The sequence below is a fragment of the Malania oleifera genome, chromosome 11 (genome assembly GCF_029873635.1).
Source record: "Malania oleifera isolate guangnan ecotype guangnan chromosome 11, ASM2987363v1, whole genome shotgun sequence".
NCBI classification, from domain to species: Eukaryota; Viridiplantae; Streptophyta; class Magnoliopsida; order Santalales; family Ximeniaceae; genus Malania; species Malania oleifera.
Window position 1 is genome coordinate 64473133 of NC_080427.1, and position 26392 is coordinate 64499524.

A 26392-nucleotide genomic window follows, 5' to 3' on the forward strand; every position below is an offset into this window, starting at 1 on the left:
CTGATTTCCATTCCATCCCAACTGACATTTCATCGAACACTTAGCGCATTTCACTGTTTCTCAGCCCATAACGCCATGGAGTTCTTCAACAAAGCTAAAGCCGTCAGGCTGAAAAGCCACCTCGGCAAGTACCTGGTCGCCGGTGACGATGAAGAAGCGGTGCGGCAGAGCCGCGACGGGTCCTCCAGCAGGGCTCGGTGGGCGGTGGAGTTCGTGGAGGGGAGGAGCCACGTGGTGCGCCTCAAGAGCTGCCACGGGCAGTACCTCACCGCCGCGGACGAGCCCTTCCTCCTGGGCATGACGGGAAAGAAGGTGGTCCAGACGCAGGTGACGGTGGCGACGGCGAGAGCGATGGAGTGGGAGCCCATAAAAGAAGGGTTCCAGGTGAAGATGAGGGCGCGGAGAGGGAAGTTTTTGCGGGCGAACGGGGGGACGCCGCCGTGGAGGAATTCGGTGACGCACGACGTGCCCCACAGGAGTGCGACGCAGGATTGGGTGCTGTGGGAGGTGGAGGTGGTGGACATTAAGGAGTTTGATTTGGAGTTGTCGGCGTCGAATCATATGTCGCCGGCTTGGAGCTTTTCTTCTGTGTTTTCTGAGGATTTGGAGGCTTTGGACACTGCGTCGTCGCCGACACTCTCCTCCATTAGTAGCTCTCGACATGCTTCGGGCAGACAGGTAAATCTATTATCTCCCATAATTTAAAACATTAGGGTCGAATGCATGTCTCATAAGATTGATTGATGGTTTAAAATTCTTTAATATGAAAATTTTAACAGGTATTTTAAAAAATGATCATTACACCTGTAATTAATATATAAAGAATAAATACTTTTCAATCCAAAAATCCTACTAAAAAATATATATTTTGATAAATTTATACCTTAAAATTTTTAATAATTATAAATTTTGAAAATATTTAACAATTAATCATTAATTAACCAAAAGTAATATAGTGTCAAAGTATTAACTATTAAATTACTTTTTTATAAAACAATAATAATATACTTTTATTTAATAGATTATACTTTGACAATATATTGCTTTCAATTATTTTGGTTAATTAATTTGTAATTGTAAAATATTTTCAAAGTTTATAATTATTGAAAATTTTAAGATATAAATTCAGGAAAATACATTTAGTAGAATTTTTGGATTAAAAAAAATATAATTATTTTTTGTATAATGATCATTTTTTAAAATAATTGTCAAAATTCTCATGTTAAATTAAATGTCGATTAAAATGTTAATTAATATAAATATTTACAACTTTAATAGGCATTTTAAAAATAATTTATATATTTATTAAAATTTATATATTTTTTAATTAATAATAATTATTTTTATACTATTTGATTTTTTTACTTTTATCTTTATTAATAATTTATTATTTTAAATATAATAATAATATGTCATTATATTATATTACAAAGGTATTATTGTCTAAAAAGGGTAATTTGATTCAAAAAGTAAGATTTCCATAAGAATAAGATTTGTATAAAATCTACCATAGAGAAAAACAGGAATAAAATGTCCACACATAAAAATTCTTTTATTTTCAAAAATATAAATACTCTCACAAATAATATTTTTATATTCAAATAATAATTTTTGAAATGACTTAAAACTCATTAATATTTTACTTTTGATTGTCTTGGTGCCGTTTGCGTTTTGCTTATTTTGGGCGTCCTTACGTTTTGCTCTAGGCTAAGGGTGGCAAAACAGGTCGGAACTCGGTAGATACCCGTGATCCATCCATTTAAATCGGGTTAGGCATTAGCATAAATTGTCCCATTTATTAAACAGGTCACCCATTTATAAACAGGTCAACTTGAACCCGACTCGTTTAATAAATGGATTAGTTAATTTGGGTTAGGTGCCCGTCTAGTGACCAGTTTAATTTGATAATATATGTGTGTGTGTGTGTCTATATATATATATATATATATATATAGTATATTAAAAATATATATTAATTAAAGAGACATATTATTTTCTACGTTTTATATTTTTTTGTTAAGATATTAATAAATAAAATAAAAGAGTGATGTTTTAAAAAAAAAAAATTATGTCACTTTATATAAAATATTTTTAAAAAATAAATAAATTATATTTTTTAAAAAATTCTTAATGGGTACTCATTTATGACTCATTTATTAAACAAACGGTTTTAGGTTTATACATTAGTTATCCATTAATAAACGGGTCAATTCGAATTTAAACCCATTTAATATCTACCTGTTTACAATCTGTCAAAACCTAACCCATTTTGCTACCCTCTTCTCTGGCCATTTTGGGTCTAATAATTGCAGCTGGATTTTTACTCCCTTCACAAGCTACCATGTGGCACTTTATATTCACTTGATCAACAAGTTTTGGGTTGAGCAAATTAGTTCGATGGGCGAAGACTTTTTCTTATTTGATTAATCAAATTTTCCATAGTTTTAAGTTGAATTTGGTCAAGCTTGGCTTGCGCAAGCAAGTTTAAATCAAGATTTTTTTTTTTTATCTTATAGGTTAGAGTGCATGTATTTTTTTTTAATTTAAATTGATCAAACACAAAATATGGTCACTTTTCTAGTCATTAATTACAATTCACTTACCAACGTTTAGTTTCTTATAATAGATTTGAATAAACTAGTACTGATTACATGCTTAATTAATATGAATAAGGTATATCTGCTATATAAGTCACAATAGAGAAATTATGTAAGTGGAACTTCTTTAGTTATTTGTACTAAGGGTGTGCAAACGGTCGGTTCGGCTAAATTCAATTAATTAATTGAATTAACCAAATTTTTCAGATAATACTAATTCCTAACCGAATCAACTGAATTAGTTGTAACTGAACCGAACCGTACCCAACCGAACCAACTTTTTGAGTAATTCGGTTAACCAAATTTGACCGAATAAATTTAAAATTAATTATAAAAATAAAATATGATTGCAAATTTTGTTTCTAGTTTATCAATTCCAGTTTAATTAATAAAAGGGTTTTTTGATAAAAGGAACATTTTAAGATTAAACATTAAAGGTTTAACATATATCATATATCAATATTATTAATTTATATTTAATTATTAATTAATTAGCAATTCGAATAATTTGGTTAACCGAATTACAGATTCCTCATACCCAAACCAAAAATTAAATACCCGAAATTATCCGAATCTAGAATCAAACCGAACCGAACCTATATATTAACCGAACCGGATCAACCGAACTCGATCGGTTAATTCGGGTTAAATGCGAATTCTACTCACCCCTAATTTGTACACCCGGTCTACAACTATGGAATATGGAATAGATGGGTCCTCTCCCTACCACTAAGTGTTCATTTACTCACCATATAATTTCACCATCCTCTCCCTATCACTAGGTGTTCATGTACTCACCATATAATTTCACTTGAAGTTATTTTATGACTTGGCTTGTAAGGGATGCAAAGTACCAATTTGATATAATTTCTACTTTCTATTTTCTATTTTTATTTTAATATAATGAAACAAATAAATTATGATAATTATTTGTATAAATTGCTAATTTTCTATTTTTATTATTAATATCGATGAGTATTTTTAAAAAAATAAATAAATAATTTTATGCTTTTTTAATTATTATGACAGCCTATCATCAAGATATTTTTATATCTAGAGTTATTTTTTTTTGGATTTAGACCCTTCATTTTATATATAAAATTATGCTAAAACTTAAAAATAAAATGACCTAGTTAATTTAATAATGTAATTAAATAAAGACATTTAAAATTTTCTAAAATTTTTTAACAATATATTAAATGTCTGTTAAAAAATATTTTGCTATTTTTCAATTGTTATGAACAACAAGATTATTCCTATAGTAGTAAAAAGTGAGTTTCGTATTATAATAAGTAACATAGTTATAATATTTCTATTTTTTAAAAATTTTTAATTGATATTCTTTTTTGCATTGGTACTGTTTTAATTATCTCTGCTATTAGAGAGGGGATTCCCCCTTTTGTTAATAGGATTTTTAAGATTCTCGTAATGCCCCTGTAACTATAGCTACCCATAACTATTCCAAAAATATTCTAATAACGATACATAAGTATTTCCAAAATAACCATAACTATCCCAAAATAATATTTTTTTTTTTTAAATATTTAATAGTCTTATATTAATTTCATATATTGATATATAAATTTATTTATTTATTTATTTATTATTCTTTTAAATGCTATTTATTTATTAATTTATTTTGTTCTATAGTATTTATAGATAATATACAATTATCACTCAAAATTTGCGGAACATGTGTATTGTGTGTCCTTGCTAGTAGTATTTTTCAATTATTATTCGATTCGAGGAGAAAAATGGGTATTTGTTCAAAATATGTTTTAATGTTAGAAATATTAACAGAACAGTCGATGTCATTCATTTTCTAGTTATATTTTTGTTATGTAATTTTTGACAATGAATGCAGACCCAAACCCTAAAATTTAAGACCCCATTTGAAACTCAAAAAATATTGGGGAAAGAAAATGAGACTATCAAGAAATCCATATTTTCATGTTTGATAATCGAAAAAAATAAGAAAGAAAATAAAAAATATACCAAATTTATGAACAAAAATTTAATTTTACATGTCATTAATATTTAATTTTTTAAATTTTTTAATCATATAAAAACAAACTTATATTTTAAATTGAATTTAAGCTCCATTTGGAACTCAAAAAATATTGAAAAAGTAAAAGAAAATATAAGGAATTAATATTTCTATATTTGGCTATCGAGAAAAGTAAGAAAAAATTTAAAAATATATATATCAAATTCATAAATAAAATTTTGATTTTAAAATAAATTTTTATTTTTGATTGTATTTAATAGAGAAGAAAGAGATAAGCGAAAATAAATTTCTTCCTAATTTTCTTTTTTCTTTTGAAATCCATAGTCCAAACGGACCAGGTCTCGACATACTCCAAAGTAAAAGCCTTAAAAGAAGCAAACCTGGAAATCCGTTTCCATGCACTTAAAAACAGGGGAACACAGGTTTTGCCGGCGCATAAGCCATCCTATATTTAGCATTTAAACCTTTTATTTGTTAAACTGTACAAACAATGTGTGAGGATTTCAGTTTACGCCCAACCATCATTTAATCTGTCTTCATCTCGTAACCGCCCATCAAGATCCAAACCTCCCTATATGAAGACACCACACCAGCATCTTCTTTCCATGCAATTCCTCTTCCCCCGGAGATAATACATTATCTTTGATTCTGGTTTTTCCCTCCTCCTCCGTAAATTTCACAATTTAATTGAAGCTGAGGAAGGCCTGCAAATTTTGATTGAGGTGAGAATCAAAACGAACACAAAAAATTAACAGAATTAGGCTCTTATCTTGTGGTCATTCTTGTTTTATTTTCAATTTGGTTTTTTGGGATTCCATTCATTTTTGTTCCGGTTGTCTGTGGATGAAATTAATTTCAGAGTGAAACAATGGAGCTCTTCAACAATGCAAGATGCATAAGGCTTAGAGGCCGCCACGACAAGTACCTCCTCGCCGACGAAGACCAGGAGGGCCTCTGCCACGACCGCAACGCTTCGTCCCGAAGGTCTAAATGGACCGTTGAGTTCGTCGAAGGCGGCAGCTTCATCCGCCTCAGATCCTGTTATGGGAAATACCTCACGGCCACTGATATCCCATTTCTTCTAGGTGTGACTGGAAAGAAGGTTCTCCAAACCACTCCCAGAAGGCTAGATTCCTCTGTTGAATGGGAGCCCATCAGAGAAGGCTTCCAGGTTCGCCTCAAGACCCGCTACGGCAATTTCCTGCGCGCAAACGGGGGCGTCCCGCCGTGGCGTAATTCGATAACTCATGACATTCCCCACAGGACTGTAACACAAGATTGGATTTTGTGGGATGTTGAAGTCGTAGACTTAGTGCAACTCAGATCAAAAGAGCCCGTACCCGTATCGCAACCCACCAGTCGAACCAATTCCTCGCTTACGGAATCGAGTTCGCCGGCCGTGATATCTTTGAAGTCCCCTAGATTGTCCTTCAAGTCCCCTAAACTGACCAAACAGGAGGTTTGACCCATTTCCATTTCATCTCTATGAGTTTTGTTTCGTGCATGCTAATGTTGAATTTAATTAAGTGGGAATTTTGGTTTGATCGCGTGCAGTCTAGCGATTCATTTGTCGGTTCTCCAGTGAAGGATCGAGGGCGGGATATTTATTACAGTGTTGCTGATGATTATGGGGACGTAGATGAAGGGATTGAAGAGGCCAATTTGAGTTACAAGGGAAATGAAGTAGAAGAATTGAAACAGAAGTTGGAGGAAGAGACAGGGCTGGATGATGTCATCGTGTGTTCTCGAAATCCACTGAATGGGAAGCTTTTTCCCCTTCGGCTGGCTCTGCCTCCCAACAACACAACCATGCATGTTGTTGTGGTTCCATCATCATCACAAGGTTGGTTTTACAGTTTATCCCTTCTTCTAATGCCTGCAAAATGGTACAGGCTTAAAGACACAAGCCAAAACTCAATTTTTGCCTTCAGCACTTGTCCCCCTTTTGCTTGGCCTAATGAAGTTTATGTGCATGTTTTATCAGCTGCAAGATACCTTGAGACACCAGAGAGTCCCACTCCAACATAACCAGGCAGTACGTACAGCAACCAAATGTGGGCAATGAAAATTTGCGGAAGCAGTGTTGATCAATTGGCTTCAAAACTGCTATTGCATGCTTGCTTGATCGAAAATTCGAAACCAGAGTTAGGCTAGAACGATTTTGTTGCATTGTTTGAGCTAGGATGCGAAAGGAGTACCATATCATGCAAATAGTTATGCTACTGCAGATAGTGGGAGAGCAGCTTGTATGCTGGGTGGCTTGTCATGTGAATATAATTGCAAGTGTGGTCATGGAGGATGAAGGTCTACTGAATTCTTTCATGGTTAAAATAAATCATCTGTTTTGCCTTCTATATTCGAATCATGAATTTTATTACTGTGAAAATCATAGAACTAAAAGAAATCCAGTGTCCTGCTGAATACTACGCTCAGATGCTTAACACCTTCATGTGACTCGCTAAATAGCATGCCCTATTAAAAAGGACTGTCCAGAGAGTACAGTGGCCTTTATTTGATGGATGCTAGGCAGAGTTGCTCATGATTAATATATGTGATGCTAAAGGGCATGCTGAGTTTGTTTGCTGAACTTATCAGCTGATTTTGCCAATTACACGCAGAAACCATATATGACAAGCCAATAACACCAGAAATTTCGCCGCCATTCTTTCAACGAGATGGTACTTAAAAAAAACGAAAAGCAATACCATTCCATTACTTTTTCCTCAGACAGTCGTAGCTAAGAAATCCAAAAACGAATTGCGTCACATTGGCCAAACGACGAATGACTTCACCTGTCAACGCCCTCTTCAAATTAGAAATCAAGCAAGCATAGGCTAAGTAGAAGAAAATTTTCCAGGTACCTTCAGCTAGGTGTGGATAAAAGACTCAACAAACTCCTACATTCTCTACCTTAAACTAACTTGGATATTGTAGGATCATAATCAAAGCATCTTTGAGTAGATTTTGTGTCGTTGGTCAATTCGGAGACATAGGTCATCTTGTGAGATGACCATCTTAACCTATCAAAATTTTGTATTTCCAATTGATATTGTTTAAATGTCAATTTTATTTTAAAAAAACAAAGTCCAAGAAGGGAACAAAATCAAGTCAACTCAAATTCAAATTGAAATTCAAATTCAAAGGCGTTTGTTGGTCCATCCTTGTGGTGAAACCCCCAAATTATTAGATGAAAACATAAAATAAAATAAAAGGACATTTGAAAGTTGGGCCTTGCATGCGTCACGAGCCGAGCTTCTTCAGGGCATTATGCTTCCCTATGATCGCTTGTCTCGTGCGTTTGAGATGAGTTTCCATCATGTAAATACTAGTGTAGAATTATTTTTCAAAAATAATTTTTCCCTAGGCTAAAAAGGAGAGCATGACTTTTCGATCATATTGATGTTTCCTAGTGCCAGTGTGAGAATAACATAGAAAGCTCTTTAGGGGAAGGTGGGTGTTCATCAATTTGTAAAACTTACTAGCTATTGTTAACGTGTTTAGCCTATTTTCCTCCCTCGCTAAACACACATTGTTAACGGATGTGTTGATAATGAATTACGCTGTCTCAATGTTTACTGCTTAAGTGTAATTACTTTCATAAGTTGCTTATTACTTCTACTTATATTTACTTGAATAACAATGTAAGTGTTCCATTGGTGAATTGTAGTAAACGTTAGGCTAACTAGTTAAACAAGAGGGCTTTAGCTAGCACCGAACGGTCCACTCACAAAGGTGTTAAATATTTGGCCCGTGACACTTAGTATCAGAGCTCGGTTAGTTACTACGTGAAGTCAATTGCCTTTGTTGTAGGATTGGTAAAGCTTTGATAAATGACCATGTCGACCAATGCCAAGAAAATTAATATTCTGGAAGCAAAGGCTGAGATGACAACCAACAATGTGACAGTAGAGATGGCCCAACCAATGGAATGTGTTGATGAATTGGAAGGACCACAAAAGCATCAACAAAGTTCAATGGTCGAAATGTCAAAGGACTTTCACCACACTGTGGAGATCTTGTAAGTTCAGATAGTTGATCTGACTGCAAAGATGAATGTTATGGTTCTTGCTATGGGAAACTCTAATACTCCAAGGTTTTACAAGACCAAGGTAATGGAATCTAGGACGTATGGGGGTGCGCATGATGCAAGGAGCTAGAGAATTTCTTGTTTGATATGGAGCAGTACTTCCGTGTTTTGAGGACGTACTCAGAATAAGTGAAAGTGGATATACGACTATGTACTTGGTTGGTGACGCCAAATTGTGGTGGTATACTAAGTACAGTGAAATTGAGGATGGATGTTGTCTAGTTGATTTTTAGGGGGACTTGAAGAGAGAGCTCAAGGCTCAATTATTTCCTGAGAATGTTGAGTACAAAACTAGGAGGAAGCTGAGAGCCCTTAAGTATACTGGATCAATCGTGGAATACGCGAAATAATTTTCTTCTTTGATGTTGGATAACAAGGACATGTTAGAAAATGACAAGTTGTTCTATTTTCTTGATTGGTTGAAACTATTGGCTAGGACAAAACTTCATAAGCGAAGAGTTTAATACTTGTATACTGCACAAGCTGCCACGAAACGCTTGACTAACTACTCTAGTGATAATACCGCCTCATCCAAAGAGAGTGGTGTAAGGGGGAAATAGTGGAAATTCATTCAAGAAAGACAAACCCAAAAGTTAGGGAGTCAAAAGTAAGGAATCAACTTCAAAAGAAGCTTCATCATTTCTAGAATTCAACACACCCAATAAAAAGGGTAAAATTTCATGCTACTGATGTCAAGGCCCTCACAAAGTTGTTGAGTGTCCTCATAAGTCATCACTTAATGCCTTGCAAGCTTCTGTTGTGGAGCAGGCATTGGAAAGTTATAAGGAAGAGGAAAATACCTCAATGATGGGTGCAATGCGGCTGGTGAACGCATTAAAAAAGCAAGTGAAAGCATCGAAAGTTACACAAGCGAAAGGATTGATGTTTTTGGACTTGAGGATAAATGGGAAGGGTACCCATGCTATGGTGAATATCGTGGATACTCATAATTTTGTTTCACATACAGAAGCAAAGAGAGTCAACTTATCCTTGGAGAAGGATTTAGGATGCATGGAAGCAATGAATTATGCAGCCCAACCTACTTTAGGAGTAGCCAAGCAAGTGACTATAAAGCTTGGGCAATGGGTAGGTCATGCAAATTTCACTACGATGGCATTGGATAACTTCCAAGTAATTCTAGGAATGGAATCCCTGAGGGATACTAAGCCAGTGTCAATGCCTTTTGCTGGTTCCCTATGTCTTATGGGAGACCACCCTACATGGTGCAAGTCATTACAAAGAAAGGAGACGATAAGAAGTTCCTTTCAGCCATGTAACTTAAAAGGGGATTGACAAAGGATGAGCAGACATATCTAGCCACAGTGGTGGTAGAATAAGAAGTAGGCTAAGATCTAGTGCTTACGACTATCCAAGCCGTATTGGATGAGTACAAGGAGGTGATGTCAGATAAGCTTCCTCACAACTTGTCTCTACGACAGGGTGTGGAGCATAAGATTGAGTTTTTTCCAGGAGTAAAACCACCTACTAAGGGGTCATATCAGATGGCACCTCCATAGCTAGCAAAGTTGAGAAAACAACTTGATTTGTTGGAAGTGAGATATATTTGCCCTTCCAAAGCATTGTTCGAAGCACTGGTGTTGTTTCAGAGGAAACACGATAGGAGCATAAGGATGTGTGTAGGCTACCGCGCACTCAACAAGGTGACAATGTGCAACATGTATCCTATTCCATTGATTGTCGATATGTTTGATCAGGTGAGTCATGCCAAGTACTTCACTAAAATCGATTTGAGGTCGGGCTCCTATCAGGATGAGAATTGCTTATAGGGATGACCCGAAGACAACTTGTGTGACACGGTATGGGGCATATGAATTCTTGGTGATGTCATTCGGGTTGATGAATGCGCCTACGACATTCTGTACTTTGAGTACCAGGTAATTCGTGAGTACCTTGAAAAGTTTTTCGTGGTGTACCTGGATGATATTATTGTCTACAATTCAACTTAGGAGGAACATAAAAATCATGTACAGAAGGTGTTCTGCGGGCTGAAGGAGCTACGTTTATTTCTTGATCTTACCAACTATTACAGGAAGTTCATATAGGGGTATTCAAGGAGAACTACTCCTTTAACAGAACTACTGAAGAAGGGTCAGAAGTGGAACTGGACAGAGAAGTGTCAGGGATCCTTTGTTGACTTGAAGGATGTCATGATAAGAGATCTGGTACTTGTTCTTCCGAACATTATGAAACCCTTTAAGGTACAAACAAATGCATTTGACTGCGCCCTTGGAGAAGTCTTATTATAGGATGGGCATCCTGTTGTGTACGAAAGTTGTAAGCTTTGTGAATCGGAAGGAAAGTACACAACTCAGGAGAAGGAGATGCTAGCAATGATACATTGTCTCCGCGTGTGGCAAAATTACTTGGGTCAAGGTTTGTGGTGAAAACGAATAACTTAACTGTTAGCCACTTCTTCACACAGCCAAAGTTGACACCCAAGTAGGGCTAGTGATAAGAATTCTTAGCATAATTTGAGTTCTCATTTGAGCACAAGGCGCCGCCTAAACCAAGTTGCTGATGCACTAAGTAGGAAGACCGAGTTAGCGGCCTTACAGATGGCAGCACAATTGATAATGAGTATTGTTACCACGATGATGTGGGAGTGCATCAAGGAGAATGTAGCCAAAGATCCAATTGCGTATAACCTCATGAAGTTTGTAACACCCCAACCTGGGTCTACTAGGGAGAACTGCATCTCTCCTCCCCCACCTGGACCAGACAACATAGGAGCGACCTTATCGGACTAACGACTAGCCCCACAGACCAACATGTGTCATTTTCAGTGTGTTTTGTTTTCACTCACACACTTACTGAGAAAACTTCTCAGAAGATCACACATCCCAAGATTACTCCAAGCCAAGCACGCTAACCATGGAGTCTTTATGGGAAGGCTCCTGAAAAGAAAGGTGAAACTTGTTGATATGAATAGTAACATCAAATCCTTTTCAAGGCTTTCTTCCACGGGGTATCACATTCTCCTCCACTTACAGAACGCATCGTCCTCATTGCGAACCCACATTTCCAAACCCAAGCGATGTGAATCTCTTCACACTTCCAGTTGGATAATTGCTCTGATACCATTTGTAATGCCCCAAATTGGGTCTATTAGGGAGCACTACATCTTTCCTCCTCCACCTGGACCAAACAACATGGCGGCGGGCCTTATCGGACTAATGATTGACCCCACAAACCAACACGTGTCCTTTTCAGTGTGTTTTGTTTTCACTCACACACTTCCTAAGAAAACTTCCCAAAAAGTCACACATCCCCAGATTACTACAAGCTAAGCACGCTTAACCGTGGAGTAATTATGGAAAGGCTCCCGAAAAGAAATGTACACCTTGTTGATATGGGTAGTAACATCAAATCATTTTCAAGTCTTTCTTCCACGGGGTATCACAAAGTTGATAGAAGAAGGGAAAGCACATCAATTCTTGACTGTTGATGACCCATGGTAGCCGACTCTTTGTACCACAAGCTGGAGATCTAAGACACTATTGATAATGTTATGATACCATGTTGACCGAACATCCATAATAGCAATGCACTTTAGCATTGCTAAAGCAGAGGTATTATTGGCCGCACATGGTTGATTATACTTGGAGTTGTCTCACCTGCCAACAAGATAAGGTGGAGCGGAAGAAGATTGCAGGGCTGCTTAAGCCCCTACTAATACCATCCAGACCGTGGGAAAGTGTCTCACTAGACTTCATCACCAACCTGCTTAGAAGGGAAGATGCAAGGTCTATACTTGTGGTTATAGATAAATTTTCAAAGTACGATACTTTTATACCCACACGAAAGTACTATTCGGTAGAGGAGACGACACAAGATATTGTTAGTAACCGAGACTCAAGATTCACTGGCAACTTTTGGATAGAACTTTTCAGAATCCTTGGTTCACAACTTGACATCTCTTCGAGCTATCATCCATAGATAGATGGACATATGAAGAGATTCAACAAGCTACTAGAAGAGTACTTGCACCATTTCGTCAACGCCAACCAGAAGAATTTGGTGCAACTACTTGATGTGACTCAATTTTATTTCAATGTCCAAAAGAGCTCAAAATCAACAAAAGTTTTTTTTTTTTTTTAGCTTGTTACATGCTAGTAGCCACTATCACCTCACATAGTGGATGAGTCGTAAAGAGGAAAGAGTCCCAAAGCGTACATCTTCACCAAAGAATGAAAACAAAATGCAGAGATTGCCCGAGCCTACCTAAAGAAAGCTTATAAGCAAGTGAAAAAGTGAGCAGATCAGGGGAGAATACTGCAACACTTCAACGTAGGTGACTTTGTGCTTTTTAAGCTCAATTTTGAATAAATCAGGTCACTACAAGGACGAGTTAGGAGACTATTTCGTAAATATGAAGGATCAATCCCCATCTTGGCCAAAGTTAGGAAAGCCTCTTATAGAATTGACTCTCCGGCTTGGATGAACTGCATCAAATATTTCACGTCAATTGCCTCAAGCCATTCAATTTCGTCATTAAAGATACAAGCAGAAGTCAGTTAACCAAAGTAGAATTGAAAACTGTGCGACCCGACAAATGAGAAGTTAAAGACATCCTTGTAGACAAAGTGTTCATATCCTCAAGGACAAAGCAGCAGAAGTTCCTAGCGAAGTGGAAAGGCCTTGATGACAAAGAAATCAGCTAAATTTCTACGGAAGATATGCAATCGTTCATGGACAAAGTTGAAGTGTACCTAGCGTCAAAGTCTACAAGGACGTTGATGGCATAAGTGAAGGAGCGTCATGAGCCGAGCTTGTTCAGTGCATTATACTTACCTATGACTGCTTGTCTCATGCATTTGGGATGAATTTCCATCATGTAAATACTAGTGTAGGATTATTTTTCATAGCTAATTTTTCCCTAAACTAAAAAGGGGAGTATGACTCCTCGATCATATTGATGTTTCCTAGTGCCGAAGTAAGAATAACATAGAAAGATCTTTAGGAGAAGGTGAGTGTTCATCAACTTATAAAACTCATTAACTATTGTTAACGTGTTTAGTCTACTTGCATCCCTCACTAGACATACATTATTAGCAAAGGTGTTAATAATTAATTATGTTTTTTCAATGTTTACTGCTTAAATGTCATTACTTTCATATGTTGCTTATTGTTTCTGCTTATATTTGCTTGAATGATAATGAAAGTATTCCATTGATGAATTATGGTAAATGTTAGATTGGCTAGTTAAACAAGAAGGCTTTAGGTAGCGTCACACAGTCCACTCACAAGATGTGAAATATTCAGCTCGTGACATAAGGGGCCTAAGCGTTTTATTTGTTATATGTACAAGCTGATGTCTAATACATATAATATATTATATGGACAATATTCCAAATGCAAAATTTGTCTGAGGCGACGTGGGGGGGGGGGGTTAGAGGAGGGTGCTCTCCCTCTCAGCGATGGTCCCGCAAAGCAAAATAATTTTTGTTGAGGAATACTTATGTAATTATGTATTTTGTGACGGTTACCCAAAATCTCATATAAATTGTATTATTCTTTGTTGAATACGAAGATAGTGAGATTATAGAGATTAAGACATTCTGCTTGTAATTATTTCAAAATAGTGAAATTGATGACCTGATTTAACTTTAAAAATGTAAGTCAATTGTCGAACCTTATAAATATGCATCATGCATTGATTGTTAAAAATATTTTGTCCAACTCATTTAATTTGTGGGAGTACTGGATGAGTTAAGTTCCTATATGATTTTGTCAAGAAAGTAAACTTCACTTGTGTCAAAAGAAAAAAATTGTAAAGGGAATCCAAAGCATATATATATTTTTTTCTATAATACATAAAATATGACATTAAAGAATACGTTGAAATTAATTCTCAACTATTCCTCCTAATTCTTTTTCCATTAAATTTAGGTTTCATTTGAAATTCAGAAAATATTAAAGGAAAAAAAAAACTTATTTTCATATTTAGCTATCAAGAAAAAAAAAAAACAACAAATATATCAAATCTATAAACAAAAATTTAATTTTACACATCACTAATATTTTATTTTTTAAAAAAATTTTATCATATTAAAATAAACTTTCATTTTTTATAGTACTTAATAGACGAGGAAAATATAAGTGAAAATGAGTTATCTCTTCCTTTTTCTTTCCTTTCCTTTTCGCATAAAAATCTTTGATCCAAACGGACCCTTACTGTGCAGGTCATATGAAAAAATACTCCAGACCTCAAACAAAACAAGAAACCAACATTACCTGAAACCGTCTCTTTTGATTTTTTATTTTTTTTTTCCTCAACTGTCATCATCATTTCACCTATCTTTGTATTGAAACCAATTGAGCCACATGTTTACATGTACTGCACTCGCACAGTCGCATAACAAACCTGTATTAACCAGGGTATTAGTCAGTCCTTGAGCGGGATTGTGCTTCTGTTTCTTGCTCCCAGAGCCACGGTATTATTCATGTCACACTCCATTGAAGCATGCAACTGTGCTTCACCACTCCTTTATGATTTCGCCCTCCAATGAAAGTAACCTTATTGCAAAAAGCCTCAAAAGGGAAGTACCAAAAAAAAACACAAACAAAATAAGCTGCAAGGTGTGATCCCCCACCCCTAGTGCCTATGACTTCATTCATATTCTTTGATCCATTCCTTTCATTATGGAACCAAACCCTCTTCCATTACAACGTGGCCCCACGATCTCCTTGTACAAAATTACTGCTTCCACAGTCAAAAATTGGCTTTGGCAACAAAAGAGAGAGAGATAGAGATAGAGAGAGAACCAGTGTTACTCACAGGGATGCTGTTCATGGAAAATTTACTGTACAGCTTCAAAGAAGAGAACATGAGGCTGTAGATGCCCTCTTTCGCACATCTTGAGAACATCGTCCCAACAACCAACAACCTATACGATTGAAATTTGGGTTTAGACAGATGGGATAATGGAGAAGAATACCAGAATAAAGTTGTATAACCAAATGATATGCACCTTCACAGTTTTGTCGTCATACATAAACCATCTTTCATGCTCATGACTGTAAGCAAAGCAGTGATAATGCTGCCCATAGTAGCAAACCTGGAAAATTCCCAAGGACATAATAGTAAAAAGGTAATCATTTGACGTCAAACCACTGAGTGATTCTTTTTGAAAATTTTACAGAAAGGGTTTTGTATGAAATAAAAATTTAATTTCACTCCACTAACATGGTGTTCAACCAGCTGCAGGGGAAGCAAACAACAAGACAAGTTTGAAGTTGGATTATATCACCAATGTGTCATGATATGAAAGCCAAAAAAACAAATAATAATAATAAAATATATATACATATATATCCTAATTAAACTAGTAAAAATGCACATGCATTGCGCATAATTTTTTGTTGAAAGGTTAGGATTAATTGAAATTATCTCATATTGAACTTTTTTTCATGCATGGCCTATTTATAAGACAGGTTAATTTTGTCCAAGAATATGTTCCATACTAGAAAATATTTTACATGGAAACTTTGACTTATATTGCTATATAGCATACGGCATAGAGTGCAGATCATTTTCTGTGCTATATTCCATGTTATATTGCTGTTGCAACTGTAGAAGATGATAACAAAGCTGCCACTGGATTAATTTTTTATAATTTCAAAGCATAGCCAAGAAGGTTTTGTTTGTAAATGGAAATTGTCATTATCAAAAGTAAGATATTATGTGTCAAAATCTAAGCTACATCCATTCACATTTGAGCCAAATCACCAACTAATACAAAAATAAAATTACATATGAACACTATGAACTCATTATCCAAAAATTGCATTGTTTCTTAGTGATTTCTCTATCATAATGGATTAGTCATGTGCACATGCTTTGCATGTGCTTTAATTTTTTTTTCATTTTAATCAAAAGACATTTGATAATTTATTATAAGCAAAATTATATTAACTTTATTTGAACTTCTGTCAACACATGGGAACTTGTCATTACAAATGGAATAAGTAGGATAAGAGAAATTTATCATGAATATATTAAATTCCTAAATAACCATATATTGAGTTTTGCTTTATAATAAAAATGGGCAATTTGGTATTGCACTTGAGCATGCATCCACAAGGGGGGTTTTCTTTATTAAGTAGTACAGATACTAATGTTATTACGAGAATTTAATTTTATTCTCTTCAAAATTATTTATCAATACTATTGCATCCAAACAGCAGCCTCACTCGTACTCATAAATGGCATGAGAAAATCATACACAACATATGCATCGAGTTTAGGTTGCTGGCAAAAAGCACAGAAACAAATTTATATATTGTCCAAACACATCTAGATTTAACTTAATGTAGTAGCAATAATTATGGAAGTTCAGTAAATCTTGCTAAATATTCTTTAAAATCTCTGAATTTCAAAAAAGAAATTTAAACTGCAAGCAGATCTTCACAATCTTTGGGAGCAGCAACAACAACAACAACAATAATAATAATTTTCAATCCAGACAAATTGGCATGCCAATTAGGCAATAACTAAGTAAGCTCCAGAAATATACAAAATACAGTTTCTACATGGATAAACAAAATTACAAAAGCAAAAAATGTTGTTCAAAATTTCAATAGCCCTCTTAATGAGCAATACTATTGCCCACCAATTGACAAGAGTAGATTGGATCAAGCAGGTGGGACCCACTCCGCTTCACCCACTCTCCTCTCACTGCATGGAATATGGGCCCCTGATGTCACAGGCTCAATAACACTCAGCACCACCCCCCCCCCCCCCCCAGGCAGCCCAACAACATATTAGTAAACATAATAATAATTATCACCAGGCATGCCAAGATATCATAGAAACTCCATCCAGAAAGTCAAGTTATGAGCTTCTGACAACTCCTGTCATCGTTTAACAAACATTTTGACGGCCAGCTTTATGTGGCATTCCTGTGTGAGAACACAGGAATATTCAAACAGGTTCTGGCTCTACTTGAATAGTCAAAAGTAACAATTATAACTGTACACTACCATTTTGAAATCACAAACTCGAAATAAATAGACAATCAGAACTGTGCTCATTTTTATCTTTTTCAGCATGTAATGCATCAACTTCAGTAATCTCAATGAAAGAGAGGCCAATGAGCACACCATCCATTTTTCTTCGTTGGATCATCATGCTCGCAGGAGGGTTATTCTTTGGGTAGATTCTAAATCCTCTCTCTCTCACCTTTTGAGCACCCCTCCCCTAACCTTTTTCCTTGGAACCAAGTTAATTGGAGGGCTACGGTGCCTGGGAAGATTTGGGCTTTTGTACGGAACGAGGCACTGGAAAGGATTAATACGCATGATTTGTTTCAGGGGAGAAGGCCCCATAAAGCTCTCAATCGTGATATGTGCTCCGTGTGTTATGAAAGCAACGAAACAAATACCGTTTTTGTGCTTTGCAGGGAGGCATTGGAGCTTTGGAATGCCCTTCTTTCATTTTCAGAAGAAGAGTGGATGGCTCAGGAAAAGGTGGGAGACTTTTTATTGGTTAACCTCAAGGGTTTTGAAAAAAATAGAAATGGTAGAGCTCTCTGGTGTACGGCTGTCTTCGCCGTCCTTTGGATCCTGTGGATTGAGAGGAATGCTAGAAATTTTTAAAGGTTGCTCAACCTGCTCACAGCTATCACGGGATAGAGCGACTTTCCTCACCTCCTTTTGGGTGCACTGTCTTGAATCTTTTAGGGGATTACCACTGTGTGACATCATGAGAGATTGGAGGTCAGCACTCTTGTAATTGATATTCGTATTTTTTTTCTTTCTTTTCTTTTGATGCAGTATAGATTTCCTGTAATTTCTGTTATCCTGGGAGGATTCATTGTCCTCAATCATGCATTCTGATTCTTGATTTTAATAATATTGTCTTCTTTTATCCCAAAAAGAAAAGTCTATCTAAAGGTTGACAAATTCAGGCCATCCCAAACCCCACTGTCCATGATTGGGAAAAGGAATTCACAGCTAACCACCTGCTATAGTTTTGTAGCCTGGGATGATCTCTGTGGAGCTCACCCCAGATCCCTAATATGACTCATGGTTCTTAAACAAGTTGCAATATTTATCCACACATCAATACCATAGACAAGTTCATACACAGCTTAAAAGTTAGTATATATTTCAACACTCAAAAACATGAGTTGGAATATTTATCCAAAGCAACAATAGCAATGCCCAAAACAATGTACATAACAAAAAGTTGATGAAGTAACAATACTCTACAGCTTTGCTGTAGAATAAGCTTTTGCATATTTTTTACTTTTGCACAGCTTTTTACCTTCTCCCATTTTCAAATTCAGAATATAGCATTTTTTTTCTTTATTTTTTAGGGAGGGAAATAAGAAAAGCTTCATATCAAGCATGACAAACAGAAATAGGTAAAAAGAAGCTGTTAATTGCATCAATTGCATAAATATAAAATTAATGCTTGAAACCATACTAGCATAGTTTAGGTGTGTCCATTCTTACCACTGAAACAAGGCAATGTCTGTTCCCAGGATCTAAACCCTGATATATGACACTAATATCTATTTCAGTAGTCAGAGTCGACAATGTTGCAGAAATGTCATCAGCACACTCACAAGTGGTCTGCCAACCAAGAACTGCAATGTCCAAACCAGATTAAAGTAAAAATTTCTGCAATGCTGATCTTATAGCAGAATGGAAGATTCTCAACTCTTAACCACCATCCACTTACCAGCAGTAAACAAATGAGGAGGGGTTGAAAGAATATGGTGGATAGAGTTGGGTTTTCCACAGCCTCCTGCCTCTGGGTCACATGCCAATTGGTGATTCATCTCCACAAACTTCAAAAGCTGATCAAAAGAGCTATTTTTATGCATCGTCTGAGAAGGAGAAAATAAGTTAGCAAGCACATTTTAAGCATGAATATATATATAAACCTGAGATACTTTATGCATAGAAACTCAAATATATAAGAAAACTAATTAAAAAATTCTTCAAGCAGAACATGCCTTCATTGTTCTGAGTGCATTCGCATTTACGTTGTGAAAGAAGGAAGTGTACTTCATACGTCTGGACTCAACACCACAGTCATAGCAGTTCATTCTTTCAATAATGTCCATTCCAAAAAGAGAATGTGCCAAACAAGTGTTGCTATAACAATCCCAAGAGTCCGTGCAATTGCTTCCTTCTGATTCAGTATCAGAAACACCCGAACCAGAAGTAAATGAACGATGAAGGCATTCAAAAATTACTGCCAACACTTCAGAAGCATCATTCATTTGTGCCTGAAAAATAGTGATATTAATATGTGCACCACATATAAAGAAAATAACTGCCAGCAATCACTGCCATTTAATCAGTAGTTGACAGGTAGAAAACAAAAATGCAACCCATTGGGAACATCAACAAAGCATCCTTTGGGCTCTTTGCCAGCTAATGAACCCGGGGAAAAAAAAGGCTCCTGAACTTACCTCCTGGAAGAAATTACTGTCATGGTACAAATTACTCAAAGCAACTCTCAGCGAGGTTGGAGCAACAGCATCTCTTCGCATCTCTGCAGATGCCATCCTAAGTGTCGAAAAAACCTCGTATAATGCACAGACAACACAGGGATCTCCAATGTGCACATGTACAGAGATTGATGTATTTAGGAACTTATCTTGAAATTTTCTTAAATGCCAGAGAGACTGCATTTTCACAGAAACACAAAAATATTTCTGAGCTAGTTGGAAAAATGGAAAAAGGGAAAAGTTAAACTCATTTCAAAACATAATAGAAAGGAAAGATTATTTCACAAGGAATGCCAACCTGGATAATAACATTCAAAAAGCAATTGTATTCACCAACATCATTTTTCAGACCTGCCCCAAATGCATCTAATGCATCCAGGTTGTTGACCATGACATCAGCTGGTAAATCCCCAAATTCTTCTTGTTGCTGGGATGGCTTTTCCAGAATTTTTTGCCTTGCCTTCAAGGGAAGATTCATCTGTGCTTGGAACATGTCTGAAAACAAGAGGTAGGAGAAAAGTCAGGATAATGCCCTCTTGCATCAATCTAAACAATTAAAAAGGCAAACCTTAATACTATTTTTGCCCTCTCAGCGTCAGCAAGTAGCAGCTCCTAGGGAGGTTTTTTTTTTTATCCGTTAAAAATAATAATAATAACTCAAAAAATGTAACAAAAATGCATTGCATATCAAAAATAAGCATGGTTCAAATTGGTTCCAGATTCCCTGTCCTGCTGTCTCTCCTTTATTCTCCCTTCTTTCCTCCTCCTCACTGTTTCTCTTTCTGATTCTGAATTATAATTCCTGTCCTACATCAATTTGGTATTGAATCAATTACTCTCTTGACCCAAAAAGAAAAAGAACCTGCCCAAAGAACCTGCCACGCCTCAGCGACGGTGATACACAATTCCTGTCACTGTCGGCCTCTTAACACAGCATCAAGTTTCTCACCACCACATCTAGTCTCGTTGCTGCCGGCGTCCCATCCATCAAGCTTCAAGTCTTTAGATTTGCTAAGGGAAGGAATTTCCGTTTCTCATGGCACACTTTAAAAGGATCATTCCTGATCCGATACAAGCTGAATCATGGATCAAATTCTTGGAAGTTCTTTGGCAGCAATGGAGAGATCTATTGCAGCCTTTGAGATATTTTATCAAATTCTCTCAAAAACCCACAATTAATCGAATTCCTCTTTCATCTTTCATCTACTTTGACTCAAATTCCTCTTCTTTTTCTTTCTTTTATTTCTACAAAAAAGGTTTCTTTTCTTTTTTGCTTCTATTTCCAAAGGTTTCTTTTCTCTTTCTTTTCTTTCATTTTCTTTACTATGTTCTTTCCTTTTTGGTTTTATTTTCTCACCAATGAAACAAATCCCCTCTCTGAACTTCCTTTCTTTCTTTTCTTTTCCCTTCTTTTCTCCCAAAGATCCAAACAAATTCAAAGATTCTTGTTTCTTCGGCCCTAAAATCATGAAGAAGCAATAAAGATTTTATGGGTTGAGAAATCTTGTTTCTTCAAAATTCTTGGATTTTGAATCTTCAATTTAGATTGAAGAATTCTTGCAATCTCTCATTACTTACATATTCTTAGTTTGATTTTCATTAGCAGCATCAAAATTTTCTGTGGCAAAGGATGCATAACGTAGTATTTTCCAAGCGGTTGTCATTTCCTTTTAAGTTTCAGTCACCAGTAAGATCTTCTCCTCTCTTGTTCTTTCTTTTCTTATTACTATTATTAAAAAAATTTCTAATAATTGGTTAGTAGTGAAGATTTTGTGTTTATGATTTGTAGGCTTGATATATGCATTTTTGTGTTTTCATTTGCCAGTTTTGGAATATACAAAATTTTTCAAAAAGTGCTATTTCATGATTTTTTTTAATTGTAGTCTAACTTGATTCATACTCAAAATTGTATGCTTTAATTTTATTTTATTTTTGTATTAAAAATGGTGTGTGATTTATACTAATTGTAGGCTGTGATTTAGAAATTTGTCTATATGAAAAAATAAAAAATAAAAAATACCCGCAAACATGTACTTCGCCTGTGTAACACAAATTCTTTGTACACACAGCCGGTCTCAAGTCCAAATAAAGGAGCAAGGTTGTGTTAGGTAGCTGACAACCAGCGTAAAACTTTATCAGATCTTATTATCATAAATTCTTACCAAATTCACCCACATCAAGAAAATATACCAAGTTAGTATAAAAGGGAAAGGATAACCAAGTTAGCACAAGAAACTAAGTTTAGATTACCAACTTAGAATATAAGGACTCTTATAGGAAAAAGTATAGTAATAGTGGAAATAATGTTTAGGAGGAAAATTAACTTAATCTGCCTTCAAGAGACGAAATGGGTAGGAGAGAACCCTAGAGAAATTTAAAAATCAGGATTCAAACTTTAGTACATTGGTAAATAGAAACATAAAAACGGGGTGGGTATTATTGTAGACAAAGAACTAAAAGATAATATAGTATATGTTAAAAGAATAGGGGATAGGATCATTAAAATCAAGATAGCTTTAAGCTTGGAGATAATGAACGTCATTAGTGCTTATGCTCCCCAAATAGGACTTGCAGAAAATCTTTCAAAATAATTTTGAGAAGATATGGATAGTATTTTACAAGGGATACGAATGTCTAAAAAGACATTCATAGGAACTTATTTGAATGGTCACATTGAAAATGATAATATAGGATATAAGAGGATACATGGAGGCCACGAATATGAAGATAAAAATGAGGCCGGTGATACAATCTTAGATTTTGCCATCTTACGATTTAGTTATATTGAATACTTGTTTTATAAAAAGAGAAAAACACTTAATAACCTTCAAGAGTGGGTATAATAAAAGCCAAATAGATTTCTTCTTAACTAAAAATGGGGATTGTCTATCTTGTAAGGATTGTGAAGTTATTCCAGGTGAAAATTTGGCTACACAACATAGAGTCTTAATATTAGATATACATATTAAAAAATGGAAGAGAAGGAGTAGCATAAAATAACTCAAGAGAACTAGATGGTGGAACTTGAAGGGAGATGATATAGTAAAATTTAAAGATAAAATGGTCAAATAATGTGATTGCACAATAGGGGAAAAAGTTGATGCAAATACTATTTGGAATAGAATGGCAAATTCTATGGTAAAGATAGCAAAAGAGGTTTTAGGTGAGTCCAAAGGAAGATACTCAAGTAGTAAAGAAAGTTGGTGGTGGGATCAAGAAGTTTAAAAAGTCGTTAAGACAAAGAAATTGGTATAAAATATGACAAAATTGTAGAAATATAGAAAAACTTGAAAAATATAAAAGAAGAAAGAAAAAATGCAAAAAATATTTTCGTAAAGCTAAACATAGAGCTTATGACACTTTATATGCTAAACTAGGTACAAAAGAAGGATAAAAAGACATTTATAAACTTGCTAGAGCCAGAGAAAGAAAATGCAAAGATTTTGGTGATGTAAAATGTATAAAGGACGAGAATCATAATTTCTTAATTAGAGAAGAGGACATAAAAGAAAGATGGCAGAATAAGTTGTTTAATGAAAACCAAAATGAAAGATTGAACTTGGAAGTGACAAATGAGGAGAAGACTAAAAATAGAAGATTTATTCACAAAATTAAAGTCCTTGAATTTAAGATAGCTTTAAAAAAGAAGAAAAGTGAGAAATTTATAATAGCTTTAAAAAAGAAGAAAAGTGAGAAATTTATAGGACCAGATAAAATACCAATTGAAGTTTGGAAATGTTTAGGGGATAAAGGAATTAATTGGTTAACTAATCTATTCAACACAATTACAAAAACCAAGAAAATGCCAAAAGAATGGAGGAAAAGAACAGTAGTACCTCTGTACAAAAATAAAGGCGAAATTCAAAACTATAATAACTACTATGGAATTAAGATTATGAGTTATACGATGAAACTGTGGGAAAAGGTAATTGAACATAGAATAAGATTAGAAACGAAGATTTCACTAAATCAATATAATTTTATGCTTGAGAGATCAACAACAGAAGCTATTTATCTTTTAAGAAGTTTTATAGAAAAGTTTAAGGAAAAGAAGAGGGACTTGCATATGGTTTTTATTAACCTAGAGAAAGCTTATGATAAAGTACCTAGGGAAGTTCTTTGGTGGGTCTTAAAAAAGAAGGGAGTTTGTAGCAAATATAAAGAGGTAATTAAAGATATGTATGATAGAGTAGTGACTAGCGTTAGGACTGTAGGAGGGGTAAAAAATAGCATGCAGCAAAGTTATGAAGAGGCAAGAGCTCTTCTCAAATAAGCTTGCAATTGCTTCAGCCTCATTTAGCTATTCAAGAACATAGCTCAACAGTAGCTGAGAAATATGTGATTATGCAGCCAAAAATTTTGCAACCAATTAGAATCATGTGAAGTAGCTTAGAAAACAAAATGTCTTTAAGAACCCCATACCAGTAAAACAAAACTTACTATTAGCCCCATGAAAACCACTCTGATCCAAAGCACAGCCTTCTGTTTGAGAAGTCCCAACTTCATGCTTTTCTTCCCCTCCTGACATGGCTCCTCCAGAACTTGCACCAAGTGAGTTAAAAGAGCTGCTATGCCATTGATCTTGCCTTCCCACCCATTTATCAGAAACTAAACCACCATCTTCAGGGATTACCTGATTGGGTAAACCTGCACAAGATAATCATTTGACACACAATACATCTTTTTATTTACTTGTATTTAAATAGTGTCAATCAAAATATGAGAGTTGGCAAAAAGGTTGCTAACCTTCCTTGACCTTGCCACGGGAATGGCTTTTCTTTCTTTTACTCCTTTGGGTACGAGATGCAGATGAGCATTTACTGGGCACTGCCGTCCCCTTTGAAATGTTAACAGAAACACATGATAAATCTTCTGAAATTCTGGTTCCATTTACCAACAAATCTTTAACAGGTTTTTCTTGGTTATAGCTTCTAATTTCTGAAATCGATAGCACGTCAGGCAACCCAGTAATTTTTCTGGTATCATCCAATTCACAGTTCCCATTATCTGAGGGAAGTGAAACTTGATCACGTAATCCACCAACATCTGTTACATTCCAACTATCTGAACAGCCATTACCTGCAGCAGCAGCCAATGTTCCTGACTCATAGTGTCTTAACTGCTCACATTCGGTTGGATTATCACCAACATCGCAAGGCTTTGAGCAAACAGCCGGCATTCTCTCTGCCAGAGTCTCATGAATTGCTCCAACTTCCTTCTTATTTTGCTCAGCAAGGAGCTTCTGTTTAGCCTCATTCTCAATCCATCTTTGGTACTCCAAAGTTTCTTCCAATTTTCTTTCCTCTGCTTCAAGCTCAATTTTACGCCTAAGTTCCTCTTCCTGTCGTTCAAATTCATCAGCACTTACAGAAACACCAATCTCAGAATTTGGATAATCACCATCATATGCGACAGGAAAGTGACTGGAGTAACAAACAGGTAAAACCACATTAAGCTTGAAGAAGCATCAAAATGATGAGCACAAAATGTCGGGATTTACTAGAATCATCTCAGACTCTAAAGGTGCTAGTGACAGCAAAAATAGACTTACACTTTTTCTACATCCTCCTGATGATGCAGAAGTTGCTCACTACCACCAGTAGCCTACAATAGTATGAAACTTCAGCATACAATGCAAAAAGCATATCTAAGACAACTCTCCGTATGATAAAGAAACAGAACCAGACCCGACATAATCAAGACCTTTAAATCCTTAGCTTTTCTGCTGTCTTTGTTCTTTTTCTTATCTTTCCATTTCGCCTGCATCTGTTTTGCTTGATTGCCTCCACTGTTGGTATTTTTCGCAGCATCAAGTGCAAGTTCGGCTAAGAATGCATCCCTGGCAGCATCAGATTTCTCCAAGGCATCTTTGTCAACCAGATCCACCAAATGTGCCTGCAAACGAGAGGCAGTCCAGGGAAAAAAAAAAAAAAGGAAGATTACTGAGGTCTAGAAGGACGTCAGCAACATTACAGTAAAAAGCCTATTGAATCCAAATACAAACCTGCATGAATGATTTTAAAAGGGGCATCATAATTGACCGATAGTCAAGGGCAGACAGCAGCCAAATTTTAAGCTCCAACTGATGCATGGCCACAAAACTCCGCAAAATCCTTGCATCGATTTTGCTAAGCTGCAGAACTCAACAAAGCGAGATCAAAAGGGGGAAATATTTCATAGTTCTTCATATACAGAAAAAGAAACACAAATATGC

At 35.6% G+C, this 26392-nt stretch overlaps 2 protein-coding genes across 6 annotated transcripts in view; one reads left to right on the forward strand and one right to left on the reverse strand.

Annotated features, from left to right (window-relative positions):
* On the forward strand, positions 1 to 6957 carry LOC131168021 (uncharacterized). 2 transcript variants are annotated; one of them, XM_058127169.1, is made up of 4 exons: positions 1 to 678; positions 5465 to 6064; positions 6160 to 6448; positions 6590 to 6957. In XM_058127169.1, exons 1-4 carry the CDS (start codon positions 76 to 78, stop codon positions 6631 to 6633), a joined length of 1536 nt encoding a protein of 511 aa, XP_057983152.1. In that variant the 5' UTR covers positions 1 to 75; the 3' UTR covers positions 6634 to 6957. The 2 variants fall into 2 exon arrangements, with proteins under 2 accessions (XP_057983152.1, XP_057983151.1); XM_058127168.1 differs by having other exon boundaries at positions 6160 to 6957.
* Positions 4978 to 26392, reverse strand: part of LOC131168020 (uncharacterized) — a 25244-nt gene continuing 3829 nt past the window's right edge. Inside the window, exons 2-14 of one of the 4 annotated variants that reach the window (XM_058127167.1) lie at positions 26183 to 26311; positions 25882 to 26073; positions 25730 to 25782; positions 24925 to 25601; positions 24619 to 24825; positions 20477 to 20673; positions 20140 to 20355; positions 19678 to 19953; positions 19401 to 19548; positions 19172 to 19305; positions 15685 to 15771; positions 15492 to 15600; positions 4978 to 5309 (exon numbers count right to left, since the gene is read on the reverse strand). In XM_058127167.1, the coding sequence (XP_057983150.1) occupies positions 15514 to 15600; positions 15685 to 15771; positions 19172 to 19305; positions 19401 to 19548; positions 19678 to 19953; positions 20140 to 20355; positions 20477 to 20673; positions 24619 to 24825; positions 24925 to 25601; positions 25730 to 25782; positions 25882 to 26073; positions 26183 to 26311 (2403 nt within the window). In that variant the 3' untranslated portion in view covers positions 4978 to 5309; positions 15492 to 15513. Of the gene's footprint in view, positions 5310 to 14943; positions 15601 to 15684; positions 15772 to 19171; positions 19306 to 19400; positions 19549 to 19677; positions 19954 to 20139; positions 20356 to 20476; positions 20674 to 24618; positions 24826 to 24924; positions 25602 to 25729; positions 25783 to 25881; positions 26074 to 26182; positions 26312 to 26392 lie in introns of those variants that run through there. The other 3 variants (XM_058127166.1, XM_058127165.1, XM_058127164.1) reach the window with 3 other exon arrangements.

What these genes read in the sequence shown, in the direction of transcription:
- LOC131168021 (XM_058127168.1), top strand. Translation starts at nt 76, where the DNA reads ATGGAGTTCTTCAACAAAGCTAAAGCCGTCAGGCTGAAAAGCCACCTC. An exon ending in GACATGCTTCGGGCAGACAG is followed by an intron (nt 679 to 5,464) that starts GTAAATCTATTA and finishes AATTAATTTCAG; the next exon opens with AGTGAAACAATGGAGCTCTT. An exon ending in CTAAACTGACCAAACAGGAG is followed by an intron (nt 6,065 to 6,159) that starts GTTTGACCCATT and finishes GATCGCGTGCAG; the next exon opens with TCTAGCGATTCATTTGTCGG.